The sequence below is a fragment of the Lytechinus variegatus genome, chromosome 11, assembly GCF_018143015.1.
Source record: "Lytechinus variegatus isolate NC3 chromosome 11, Lvar_3.0, whole genome shotgun sequence".
Lineage (NCBI taxonomy): Eukaryota > Metazoa > Echinodermata > Echinoidea > Temnopleuroida > Toxopneustidae > Lytechinus > Lytechinus variegatus.
Genome location: NC_054750.1, coordinates 14,217,285 through 14,232,096, shown reverse-complemented (window position 1 = coordinate 14,232,096; position 14,812 = coordinate 14,217,285). Strand labels below are relative to the sequence as shown.

The 14,812-nt window shown below is 36.3% G+C and overlaps 1 protein-coding gene across 2 annotated transcripts in view; it reads left to right on the top strand.

Annotated features, from left to right (window-relative positions):
• The window catches only part of LOC121424390 (rapamycin-insensitive companion of mTOR-like), an 82,924-nt gene that overhangs the window by 37,449 nt on the left and 30,663 nt on the right, over positions 1-14,812 (top strand). For both annotated transcript variants that reach the window (XM_041620059.1, XM_041620058.1), the window contains exons 7-9: positions 3,132-3,301; positions 3,788-3,855; positions 7,173-7,237. In XM_041620059.1, coding sequence (XP_041475993.1) covers positions 3,132-3,301; positions 3,788-3,855; positions 7,173-7,237 — 303 coding nt within the window. The remainder of the gene's footprint in view (positions 1-3,131; positions 3,302-3,787; positions 3,856-7,172; positions 7,238-14,812) is intronic.

Genomic DNA, 14,812 nt, shown 5'->3' with positions numbered 1-14,812 from the left:
GAGGAGGAGGCTGTTTAAGGGGGGGGGGTGCTCAAGAGACCTCCAAATTTATCCTCAACAAACTATTTTAAGAGACGTCCTCTGTTCATGGCTGGTTAACTGACTGACTGGCGGCTGAATGAAGGAAAAGATCTTCCTGAATGACTCCTACTCCCAAAGCCTACTCATTCATTGTCCTCAACACTTAAAACGTTTTAACCATTACCTGGGGAGCATTTCATGAAAGGACTTGTCGTTTTATCTGACAAGTCTTGTTTTATCCGACAGTTACCATAGTAACAGTGCTTCTAAGCCAATCAGAATCAAGAAAGTTTGTCAGATCTGACTACTTTTCGGACAAAAGTATTGATGAAACGTTCCCTGGGGGTGTTACAGAAACTTTATATATGACTAAAAATCACTCTAAAATCATTTCCAGTTACGAGAGGTAAATAACTCATTATACATGTAGCATTCATTGTTCAGGGTCTCATTATATAAAAACTTGTTATAGTAACAAATGCACAGTGCACAATTTCTATAACAAGTTTATCATCAGCTAGTGGAATTGAATGTTTTCATAGCAAATTATTTAATATTTCAACAAGTTTAATGAAACAGGCCCCAGGGGCTTGTTGCAGAAAGAGTTGCGTTTAAACTCAATAGCAAAAAAAAATCAATCGCAAGTCCCAAATGCACAGTGTTGATTGGTTGAAAATCAAGTTGCGCTTGATTTTTAGAGTTGCGATTGATTGCAACTCTTTCTGCAATGGGCCCCAGATCCTTCTAATGAGATACTATTTGCTGTGTATTAATCAATTAAATTGTGCTAAACATAAAAAAATAGAAACAGTTCAGACTTGAGAGCGAGGAAATTTCTGGAAGTCAAAATATTTATGCATATTGGCAGTGATTTATAATTCTTTAAAGAAATCAGTGATGTTTTCCAATTTATAAGACAAGAAAAGTCTGTATATAATACCATGCACTATATGGAAAATGGATATATCAAATAACAATTAATAATATCTTATTGAGCGCTCACACCCTCGAGAGACGCTCATGGGGATAGCGCAGCAACAGTTCCTTTGGATACAAAGATTTTATACACGTATATATCATAAACAACTACAAATATAGATATAAATAGAAATCATAACTCACTATATCTGTATCATGTCTTTAACATGAACTTTGGGATATATTTTGAGGGATAAGTGCATCTGTCGTAGTGTGTAGCTATCAGTATGTGGTGCAATTATGTTTAATTAAGTGCCCTTCCTGCTATTAAATAGCACATGCCTACTGTCTGTGAAATTTGGCTGTGTGCCTGGGTTTGATTAGTGAGCACCAATTAGGATCAATAAAAGGTCTAAAAATGTATTCAGTCTAACCTGGAGGTGTTTTCACAAAGATTTAAGTGTGATTTACATGTATAGTCGCACTGAAATTTCAGTTGTGTGCATTATATAATGCAACAATGCATTTGTTGGCAGGGAACCTTTTGGTCATGTAAAAACCCATTTCTTTTCATGTGATATAGAGACTCATCCACTGAGCGATACCACCTCTATTCTCTCCATTTGACTTTATCTTTTAGCTGAATTCACTGAAGACGTTAATTTGATTGCGTAAAGACGCATATTTTCTCATTTATTCTGTAGCTGTTCTGAATCCTGAGCTGAGCCACAACACCTCCATTATTGCCATTTTACTTATCTTAAGCTTAATAAGTTCATTTGATCATGTTAAACCCCTTTTACACCTTCACGGAAGCAACACGGATCATCCCGGATTGTCGACCCGGGGTCATCCACGTACAGTCGGGGATTACCGTGTACACACCCGCTACTCATCCGGCGTCATCCTTGGTGTACCAGCATATCCGAGAGAAAATTTGAACACATTCAATTTTTCATCCTAGAGTACACGGACGAATAATCATCCGTGTAACCACCTTGTACATTCTCGTTGCCACTAAATGTGTCCGGGAGGCTCCTTGTAAGAACCAGGAGGTTCTTGTTAATACCGGCTATACCTGGGGTTGAAAATATTCCATTGTTCGCACACATGAACAATAGTCATTGGTCATGGCCATGTATATGTACGCTTCAGACGTTGTCAAAATGAAAGAAACTTTGATCTTGGCTATATAAGCTCTAGAGGTATCCCAGTAGAGACTGTAAAGGTCCGTGTAAGGACCCAGTAACATCTGTGTAATCCGTGTTGATTCCTGGTAGCTTGTCAAGCAGATCCCTAGTGCTTCCTTGTCTATCGATGTAGAACCGCACTTTTCCGTACACTCCGTGTAAATACCCAGTTAAACAAGTATTCACATGTAGCATCCTTGAAGGCGTAAAAGGGGCTTTAGATGCACATTTTCTCATTTATATTTTAATCTAGCTGTTCTGAATCCTGCTGCCTTTGCCCATGCGTGAGGACTAGGAGCCCTGGTACGTAACATCCTAGACATTCAGCTCTTGAGGATCAACGAAGCCGACATTTTAACCCTTGTACATATGGAGACTTATCCACTGAGCCATAACACCTCTAGTATTATTACAATTTGGCTTGATCTTGTAGCCTAAGTCATTGAAGAATCTCAGCTGTTATTGTAAAGACACACATTTTCTCATTTATATTTTAATCTAGCTGTTCTAAATCCTGCTGCCTTTGCCCATGCGCGAGGACTAGGAACCCTGGTACGTAACATCCTAGACATTCAGCTCTTGAGGATCAACGAAGCCGACATTTTAACCCTTGTACATATGGAGACTTATCCACTGAGCCATAACACCTCTAGTATTATTACAATTTGGCTTGATCTTGTAGCCTAAGTCATTGAAGAATCTCAACTGTTATTGTAAAGACACACATTTCCTCATTTATATTTTGATCTAGCTGTTCTGAATCCTGCTGCCTTTGCCCGTGCCCGAGGACTAGGCGCCCTGGTACGTAACATCCTGGACATGCAGCTCTTGATGATCAACGAAGCCGACATTTTACCCCTTCTAATTATGGAGACTTATCCACTGAGCCATAACACCTCTAGTATTATTACATTTGACTTGATCTTATAGCTTTATAAGTCATTGAAGAATCTCAACTGTTATTGTAAAGACACACATTTTCTCATTTATATTTTAATCTAGCTGTTCTGAATCCTGCTGCCTTCGCCCATGCCAGAGGACTAGGAGCCCTGGTACGTAACATCCTAGACATGCAGCTCTTGAGGATCAACGAAGCTGTCATGTTGACCCTTCTACATCTCCTCAATCACCCTGCAAGCAGGAGGTTCATCAGGTTCAAAGTCGACATTGAGGTAACGCATTAGCCGAGATTTCTTTGTATGTCCCATTGACTTTTACTCCAGTGGCGACTGCTCTGATGGATATTCTGCACGTTTTAATTTTTTTTCTGATTTTCCAATTAGTGCTGTAACATGTAGTATATGCCCTATAGAAACATTGCCATGCTCTGAAAATATAAAAACTTAAAGGCCTGCAAGTGCTCTTGTCAATATCCGCCCATTTGCCAATTTGGAACAAGGTGACACGTTTTTGTAGTATGACCCATTAATTTTGGATGCAAAGCCTTAAGAAAAAAATAAAAATACAATAAAAAACAAAAAACAAATGTACATACTATGGCATAAATTGAGATTAAAGTTTATCACTTGACGAAATACTTGATATATCACCAATGTATACATTTATAGCTTGTTTTTATTCCATTTAGGCTCAATTGAAACAAAACTGACTTGATGTAATCATTCTTTTATGTGTTTCGGTTTTCTTATATCTTGTAGCAAGTAATAGCTCCGTTCACAGACTTCAACTACAGACATACTGGAGATTCATCTGAATCTCAAGCAAGGTAAGATATTCATAATAAAATCAAATATGTTATCAATCACTCATTAAGTAAGAAAATAAATGAATTAAAAGGTGGTATTTATTAATTTATTTATTCGTTCATTCATTTATTTATTTGTTTGTTTGTTTGTTTGTTCATTCGTTCGTTCGTTTGTTTGTCTGTTTATTTATTTATTTATTATTTAAGTATTTTGGGGGGAGCTCTTTTATATTATGTGCTACACATTATAGAGGTAAACGTTTTATCTTATTTTGTGCAAGCTTAGGGAATAATATGCCATTATTTTAAAAGAATCAACAGTACCTTGAAGAAAAATACTTAAAAAATTCATATTGAGTGCATATGAACAGGTACATGGATTTGTTTTGCTTCACTTGTAAGATTGATGATATAATATTGCTAAGATGAGACAATATCCATTAGAATATCAAGGGCAAAACAGTGTGTTGTAATCCATCTTACATGTACATGTAAAGATGTATTGCACCTGATCCTATCCTCTATAGGCTATATGAGCTAGCTTCATTCACACCAGCAAGAATTGGTTTATTGGTACAATTTGAATTTTTTTACTGGTGTCTGTGATTATGACTCAAGTATTGCTCCTGATCCTTATGGGTATGAGCAAGCCCCATTCTCACCAGCAGACATTTGGGTATGTTAGTACTTATACAGGTTTTATGTGTTTTTTTTCTGCATGTGTTTATGTCATATGACAATAGACACTTGTAGAATATCCTAAATAAAAAGCATGTTTGAACATTGTATTATTTGGTTCAAGCTTCGAACCAAAGTTTGTATGAAATATGCAGGGCTTAGATTGTAGGGGTATAAATGCCCATTTTGCTTGGTAAAAAATACCCTATTCCATAATTTCAGAACCCTAAAATTCTCTGAAATTCATAATTGCTCGGGTAGTATATATTCATGATTTTGTGAATACAGACAGCATTGCTGGTTTTGTGAAATGTAATTTGGGCATAGTAAATTGATAATTATTTTCCCTCAAATTTACAGATTTTGAGTTCAATCTTGATAGCCTAATGTATTTACATTATTCAATACACCTTGACCTTTATTTGAAATGTTTCTTATTAAGATTTTAGTAGTCAGAATGGGTTTTAAAAATGGTAATGGCAACAATGTACCTCTCTAAAACTTGTCAAGTAATCCCCCATCTAAACACCTTGAATAATTAATGATAATTTGTTAGGGCTGTCAAGCCTGTGGGAGATGTCGACCACATTCTCACTCTGTGGGAAGAGCTATGAAAGAATGATGAGATACAAAGGACAGCAAGCGTCTATGAGGGTGCATTCAAGCGACTAGAATCGCGTTTTTAAAGCCATTGCGCCTCGGTCATTTTGAACAGTGCCATCTCAAGATCCTGTTCTGAGTTCAGTGCTCCTTGATATGGTTGCGATCATTGGTTAAAAAATAACTGCATAGAGCGACAGTGCTCTATTTTAAAATCATCAGAAACTCCTAAATGTACTCCTAAAGGTCAAGTGCGCACCAAGTTCCACACTGTTTTCTCTTTTGTGTGCATGTTGTTTTTTGCATGATTGTATAGCCTCATATACTGTGTCAGGGAGTACTTATCCTGTAGTTTATTCATGTATTTGGCAGCTCACAACAAGCTCTATCAAGGTTTTTCTTTTTTGTACTTATTGTTGTGATCAAGCAATTTCTGATCTGTTATCAAATGAACATGCAACACTGAACACATGCATTCTTAATTCTGAAGAATTACATCTATAAAAAAAAACACACAAAGGGATCTTTAAGATCCTATAGATGATGTAAAGGTTCAATTTGCAGTGTGCAGTGGCATATCTTGAAATGAAGGAAAATCAGCGTTGACAAAAAATTGCTTGAATGCCCTCCTGTAGTAACTTTATATTTTGTTGCCAGTTTGATGTGTAATTCCAGCCTCAGAAATTGCATTAAGTGTGAACACAACCCTTGGCGGGAACATAACCACCTTTTAACTGAAACCGCTGTGTGGGTTGGTTTGATGGTGAAAGAGAAATATCATGTCTGCTAATGTTTCCATTTTCAAGGCTGTGTTTATTTCACCTCTGCACAGTCCCATATATCCAAGAAATCGTCAAGATTGTCACCCACTCAATCTACGTCTTTCTCTCATTCTCATTGCCCCCATATCCTTCTCTTTGTCTTATCCTTGTCCTGAAAAAAAAATCTTGTCCATTTCCCTCGTTCCATGTTCGTCTTTTATCCTTTTCTGTCTTATCTCTTTGCCGTTTACATTCCAACCATTGTCTATCCTCTTTTTGTCCCTCTCTCCCTCACTCCCTTCTCTTTCTCGCCCCCTCTCTCCCCTCCCCCAAATGTTCCCTCCCTATCTTCCATTTATTCCTCTCGTCCTTCCCTCCCTCCCTCCCCCCTCATTTTCTTCCCTTTTTTTATAATCACCCCACTCTCTCTCCTTACTTCCCCCTATATCTGCCCTCGTATCCCCAGTCCAATTTCTCTACTTATCCATCATATGTTCCTATGCTTCTTCCCATTTCATCCCCCCCCCACCCCTTCTCTCCCCTTTTCTGATTGTATTTGTATTTTATTTATTTAATCATGGTATAAAAAGCCTGCTTTCAGCTAGAAGCTGCTTTTCAGCAAGGCCATGGACAAAAGATAATAACAAATGATATCAACATAAAACAAGCATACAAAAATAATAACGAAAAACAAAATAAATCAAAGCATGGGTAAAATTCAGTTGGCAAAAGTAAAATTTGAGTAAACAAAAATGAAAAATAAATAGACGAAAATAATATACAAAGTTATGTCAAAATTAAGCATAAAAAAATGAAGTTATATAATGCAGTATCATCAATGGTGATCGATGTGGGGAATTAAATTAAGAAAGTGATATGAGACGTGCAAATGTAGTTGGGTTTTTCTCTAACCGGGTTGTTGCGGGTAGGTTATTGAATAATTTAGAAGCTGAATAAAGGGGGACTGTTTTTTTAGATAATTAGAATGAGGCTTTGGTAATTTAATTTGTCTATGTTTCTTAGAAGGTATTCTCGTGATTTAAGTGTGATTTGACTACAAAGAACACTGTCTCCTTGTTATCTCATCTTTGCCTTGAAGATATTTGCCCTATATTTTTTTACACTTGATTTGACTAGCTTTAAAAGTTGAATGTATTGCATACTCATTTAGTGATAATAGCAATGCTGATGACACAAGAGGACAATAATTAAAAATTTGATTTTTATAAATGTTATGTATAATTGTTTCTAATATTTCTTATATTTTATTTTCCATTTCTCTATTTGTCCACATTGAAGTGAGAAAGAGGGTCTATACCAAGCCAGTAGGATGGCTATTGTTACTCTGCTTAGATCATGGCCTGGTAAGTTTGCCCTTATTTACTTTTTTATCAATTTATTTTGTATTATCACTATCAGTCAAATTAACAACTTGTACCAATAAAACAAATTATGATCAGAACAAAATGATTGTTTTATGATGAAACCGATGTGCGCATCAAAGTTTGGTGCTCCAGTTTAAAATGGGTATCTCTCACATGTGTGTTGTCCTATTGTTGATTTTTTTTAATTATCCCTGGTGATTTTATTATCCCTGGTGATTTTATTATCCTCAAGCCAAATTATTTGTTTTTTGTTTGCTTGTTTTTTTTTTTTTTGGGGGGGGGGGTGGTGTTGTTAGGAGTGAAGTTTCGATAACATACATTTTCCAGGGAATAATTTTCTTGGTATCGCATTTCAATTTGCTTGACATTTTTGAAAGACTGCTATGCATATTAAATCTTTTGTTTTGCATATTTCTACATAGGACTGTACATTACTTACATGTAGTTGAGAGCATTTCTCTTATGACCAAAAATGTTGTTCAAATTTGTAAGCAAAATCATTCCCTGATTTTCTCTGTGATAAGTACAATACAATATGTACAATTCTCCAGAGATGTTATGATTTAGCAATATTGTTTTCATTTTAGTAATTTTTGTGAGGAAGTGTTTACATACATGTTCACAGTCACTAATGAAATAATACTCAACAGATAGAGAGAGAGAGAGAATGAATGCTGCGTGTTTTCATTTTGAATGTTGCAAAGCAAAATCACTTGCTATTCTAAATTGGTTTAGTCACTTGTGAGGGATTATGTTTAATCTGAACCCTCAAAACAAGTAGCTGCTATAATTACAAGCAAGGTCAAAGAGTCATAGGGTCCATGTAGCACAAGGCTTACTGATTGATTTCAGGATTTATATTCATAATTGATTGTATTGATTATTATGTGCAATCAACGTTAAAATGGGTGGTACGATCAATAGCTGTGTTCTGTGTAACTGGGTCTAGAAGACTCATTAGAAGCAGAGCACATGATTAACAGTAATCATTGACATGAATGAATTAGACATTTCGGGATTGAGGTTTGGGCAGGAAGGGAAAGTGACTCAAATAGAGAGAGAGAAAGAGAGCTCAGACGATTTTATCCCCATTAAAAACAAAAATACCAATTTTGGGGTGCTTGTGTGAAAAAAAAAACTTGTAATATTCCCAAACGAATACACCTGCCAATGAGTATGTTTTTTGTATACGCCCGTCCTAGACAGGACGTATTACGGTATCACGCTCGGTTTCCGTCCGTCTAACTGTCCGTCCGTTATCCAAGGAATCCAAGGAATTCTGTTGATTTTGAGGTCAGAAGGTCAAAGGGGAAGTTCCACTTTTTTTACTTGACCAATAACTCCATTTTCCGTGTTACAGGCAGGCACATTATGTGCTCGCATTAGCGACACTCTTGTCACAATTATAACTTTCAAATGACTTTGGGCTGCCGACAGATAACTTTGCAATCTTCCCAGACTTTACAAGTAAACATAGGTTACCTGCGTGTAATGCTATGCTGCCATCATTGGAGGTACCTTTGTAATACCCCTTTATAAACATATCCTCCAATTAGCCGCCTAAGAGTAATGCGGATAATTCAATAAAAATTGTGTTCACAAACTCCGAAAATAAGCCACATTATTTTTACGAGCGCCCGTCCTGAAAAAGGCGGATAATCGTCATGACAACTGGACACGCCCCCTCCGATGCGGTTGTGTTGGAAAAGGGTGACCTTGTGACCGCACCATGGCAATTATTCGCATTATTTGGAAATACGTTCATAAACTCAAAATCTTGTCCTGATGCTGCTATTATGCGGATAATAGCAGCATCCAAATAATGCGGATAACTCTGGTCCTCCTCCAATTTTACGACCAAATTATGCTGCTATTAGCTGCATAATAGGGTTTATGAAAGGGGTATAAGGCCAAGTTAATTTGAAAGTTAGACATTTCATTTTACCCTCAAGACTTTCTTGTGAAATCAAACTAGGTCTAGGGATGTACTTGGGGAAACCTTCATGCTATGTAGTCACAGGTGGGTTAGACTCAATCTGGCTATTACCTTGTTTATATTTGATAAAAAACACACTTCTCAAACAAATGTTCAAGGGATAATCTTTGTCTGTCAAGTGTTCTAAGGGCCATTTTTAAAGTAATCATAAATCATTACCAAAAGAAGGTGCGAAATACCCAAGAAATTAATTTCTTTATTTTTTGAATAATGACATGTTGGAAAAAGATTCAATGGCCTCTATACAAGGTTAGAATATGAGATTGTACTACACACAATGCATAACGCTTTACTTAAGCTTTAGACATGCTTTTAAATATGCCTGAAGACAAATTTTGTCCGGTAGACTTTAATTTCTTTCTTGATTTGAGGAGGAAAGTTGGTTCTGGTAATCTTTTTTTTTTGGTATCCCACGTCTGGTCTCGTGATTATCGTCCTGTGATTGGGGCTTATTGACGCAACCATTGCATGTTTCCTCTCTACCTCTCCAGCAAAGCTTGGTGGAGACGGTTGCCATGGACACGGATGTTGTCGCTAAATCATGGTTGCCGTCTTGTGATCATGCTTCCCCATGATTCACGTGACTAGTGAGAGAGAGGATTGGAAAGTATCCTTCCTGTTATGTTCAGTATGACTGTTAATGAGAAAAAGAAATGAGGACTGTTAATGAGAAAAAGAAATGAGAAGTTAATAGCATTGGGTTTAATAATTTTTCAAAGCCTTGGCTGAGAATACATGTAAATCAACACAGGAATACTGGGCACATGCGCAATTTACATAATTTTAATCTTGCCCTGATTCTAGGGAGAATGGATGGGTCATTTTTCTTCAATTTATTTCATTTACTTTACAATTATGCGTATTTCTAAAAATAACCACCAAAAATCAACTAGAAAATGCTTTGAGCATTTCATTATTTTGCTGAAATAAACTTTTCATTGTGAATAAAAATTATATAAAGTATTTTATGATGAATCATACTACACACTGGTAATGCCTTAAGGTGAGAATATCTTAATTGTTATTTCCAGACAGTTATGAATGATTTTAGCTGATGAATTTTTGTGAAACAGTTGGCTATCCATAGTTAAAAGTAAAAGACAGTAGTTGCAGCAAATAATTATTTCATGAGAAAGTCTTTTGAATCAAGGTTTAATAATTGTCAGAATATCATCATACATCTAGATTGGTACATTAATGTAAACTTCTCTGTGTAAAAACATGAAATATTCGCTCAAAATCAAAAATTTTGATGATCAATAACACAGAAAAGCATATGTGGGACAGTGTATTAACATTGCTTCGAAAAATACCCGACAATAGATATTTGATGGAATTCCATACGTATTTTGCTCATTTCTCAGCAATTATGCATTTTCTTCCAGAGTTGTTTGGCACATATTTAAAGTTTGTACATACAAATACTTTGGTGATGATTTCATTGGATTCTGTTAGAACTCTTTTTGAAATTATTACCACAACTGGTATAATTTATTTTCAAACCACAACTTTAGACCAGTGTTCAGAATACAGGCCATAGTTGGTTTGATGGTACTCTTGTGTATATCTTGAGTAATAACTGAGCCCTGGAATTGTAAAGTTTTGGTTTTTCCCATCTGACTTTTTTATTTAATGTGATGGAATTGGCAGCTTAATCAGTGATTTTGATTTTGAATTCTAGACAAAGAAACTATTGCCTTTATTAACTTTATCTTGTTCAGGCCAGCTTTGTTGAAAATGGGGATATCCCTTTAATTTGTTTATTTACTGTGGGTATGAGTCAGCGTCATCGGGTTGTTTTCAAGTGGCCGGGCCGAGTGATAGTTTCCTCGTTATTTAGGAAATGATTAATCTAGGACGCCATCCCATGGCCAGTTTGCCCCCTCCTGTCTATTCCCTTACCCCACCCTGCCCCGATATGTATTATTCCAGTTACTGTAGGAGCTGATATTTTCGCGGGGGTTTCGCGGAATTGCCGATCGGCCGCGAAATTAACAACACGCGAAAATATTAACACTTTTCTTAGACAGTGCCAATGCCCCCAACAGCAAAGCTTTGCTATTGAAAATATCCTGCATATTGAGTTGGAGATATGCACCTCTATATGTACAAAAAATAGGCTTAGAAAGTACAGTTAGTGATTCAAAAAGTTAGCTAGAATTTCACTTTTTTTAATTTCTCAAACAAAATCAGGGCCTAAACTATTTTCTAACATTATTTTATCAATATTTATACACTCACTGTAATATTGAAATGTATTTTCCATGAAACAATTTGATTTTATTGTCATCTGATTGACTCTATACACACGTATTGGTAGCTATTTGCATACTCATTAATATTCATAAGTCACATGACCAGAATTTTGAAGGTGAACATTCTGTTCACAAAATTCCACAATTTTGCACTTTTACCAACTTTTTGAAAAATGAATCGAACCAAACACAAATTCCAAAGATTGCTTAACCCTATAGATCCTGTGGCATGATGAATTTTTAGATCTAAAGGTTAAAAAAGTGAAATTTAAGCCACTTTTTCCACAATTTGTAACTGTTTTTACAGGGACATATTTATGTACAAAAGACATATCAGCATGGTGAATTTGAGGAGTGTAGATTTGCACATGAATTGCACTAGTTTTGATTCCTAGAAATGTTGTGGAAATTATGGAAGCTTAAAAGTGCCACCGAGATGTTGAGATAATTATCTCGGGAAGTCGACATCTTGATAGCAAAAGATAAGATGACGAGATCCTGGATCTCATCATGTCGACATCTTTTAGAAGAGATGATGAGATGACAAGATCCCGGATCTCATCATGTCAACATCTTTTAGAAGAGATGTTGAGATGACAAGATCCCGGATCTCATCATGTTGACATCTTTTAGAAGAGATGATGAGATGACAAGATCCTGGATCTCATCATGTTGACATCTTTTGGAAGAGATGATGAGATGACAAGATCCCGGATCTCATCATGTTGACATCTTGTAGAAGAGATGATGAGATGACAAGATCCTGGATCTCATCATGTTGACATCTTGTAGAAGAGATGATGAGATGACAAGATCCTGGATCTCATCATGTCAACATCTTAAGAAGAGATGTTGAGATGACAAGATCCTGGATCTCATCATGTCAACATCTTAAGAAGAGATGTTGAGATGACAAGATCATCTCATCATCTCATCATCTTTTCTACAAGATGTCAACATGATGAGATCCGGGATCTTGTCATCTCAACATCTCTTCTAAAAGATGTCAACATGATGAGATCCAGGATCTTGTCATCTCATCATCTCTTCTAAAAGATGTCGACATGATGAGATCCAGGATCTCGTCATCTCAACATCTCTTCTAAAAGATGTTGACATGATGAGATCCAGGATCTCGTCATCTCAACATCTCTTCTAAAAGATGTTGACATGATGAGATCCAGGATCTCGTCATCTCATCATCTCTTCTAAAAGATGTCAACATGATGAGATCCAGGATCTCGTCATCTTATATTTTGCTATCAAGATGTCGACTTCCCGAGATAATTATCTCAACATCTCGGTGGCACTTTTAAGCTTCCATAGGAAATGTATCTACATTTTCCGATCGCGAATTTAACAACCCGCGAAAATGTCGGGATCCCCGCGATTCGCGAAAAATTCTGTATGCGAAAATAACAGCTTTTACAGTATTTTGTCTGTAGTATGTTTGAGTACGCTGTTGGCTATTGTGTTGCATAATGATCTATTAAAACTATTGTCTCACTGATATATAGTTTCCTCAGCATTCAAGGAACCACACATGAAGCATAATTTTTAGCCAGTGAGCTCCTTCCAGTTCTTCACACCCCCCCCCCCCTCCCAATCTCCCCAACTTTTTTTCCATTTATGATAATCTACATTGTACCTGTGTATTACTATCTGTTGTATTGGATGCCACTATGTATTGTTATGTATTGATTTTATGATAGTATTTCTTAATGAATTTGGATTGATCCTTGGCATGTAAAGGTAAGTATGTATTCCCTCACATAGCACCAACTTAGGCCTCATCCAATCTATTTCGAGTCAACCCCCCCCTTCTGCGCATTATGATATGATACTATCTCATTTACTGCAAGAGAATGTGTTTATATGTAAAGTGTTGTCTGTGTGTAATAGTGAGAGACACAGATCAATGAATGTTTATGTTTATATTCAGGCAAGGTAACAAGTGGAATGTTGACACAGGATATTAATATTTCTTCAAGGACATATCATGAACTACTTTGTGTCTCTCATATAAATATTTCCCTGTGATCTAGGTATATACTGTACCTGCATACTGATCCATGTATATTTACTGGTATAATAAAGCTGGAAGATTCATATTTTTAGCTCTGCTTTTGACTGGATACATGATCCATTTTTTTTACTGCATACATGATCTTTTTTCAGATAAATACACTGAGTGCATCATACAGGCGGGGACCTACTTTTCACAACTTGAATTTCTGCAACATTGGATAAGCTTTAACATTTCAACAAATGGGGATTTTTCAGGACTTTTTATTTGAGTTTCCAGTGCTGTTGAAAGCATCGTTTCAGGGGCTAAATCGCCCGTCGCAATGTAACTGTTTCCCTGGAATCATATCAGCCTGCTGATAAATGAAGTATTCAGTGAGCTCAACTGAGCACATTCATGAGCGAAAAAAGTGGCTGGTAATGAAGCCAAATGTAAATGGGTAAAGGATGTTTAATAGATAAGGTTTATCAACTAATAAATATGCTGTGAAGTGGCCAATAAGGTACATACATTGTTGTCTCAAAGGGCTTGTAAACATATCAATGAGCAGAGCTATAAAAATTGAACGATAATTAGATCACACGGAAGCCATGTGCACATGATGTCATGTAACGCATGAGTAATACGAGTCATTCTAAAACAGACCTCGAGATAGCCCAAGAATAGCACAGACCTCTACCACGTTTCTAAAATAAGCCAGTCGTGTAATGTATCATTCTGCCCTGGCCAGTGTCACTGACAGCTGTTCTAAGAAAGGACTTGACAGCTTTCGCAAGCAACGTGTTGGATTTCTTATCTCATGGTTCCCAAAGTACAATTCCATGATAGCTTCCAATCAATTTTTCTTCATCATGTTCATGTCAAGATATTGCTAAGAGTTAAGGTAGACATGTAGAGTTGTATGGTCTTAATTTTCAGAGTCTGTTAAGTTTCCTTTGTCATCGACTCATCGTAGTTCAGAAACATAGCTCCCGTCTCATATCCCATGTTAATTTTTGTATACTAGGAATTTTTAGGTGCTAAAGTAGCTCTGTACAAAATTTGGGCAAAATGACATGGATTTCATTTTATCTGTGGAACGCCCTTAAAGAAGGACATCCCATGTTTTATTATTATGTAAAGTGCAACAAACTCTATTAAATTCTAGGCTATCAACTTTGATTATCAGTCGTACATTTATTTATAATTTACTGAATACAATCAATGTAATTAGAGGCCTAGTATCATAGGTAATGTGAACATTAACCTTGTATTTTATCAGTTTTCCATGTATGGTG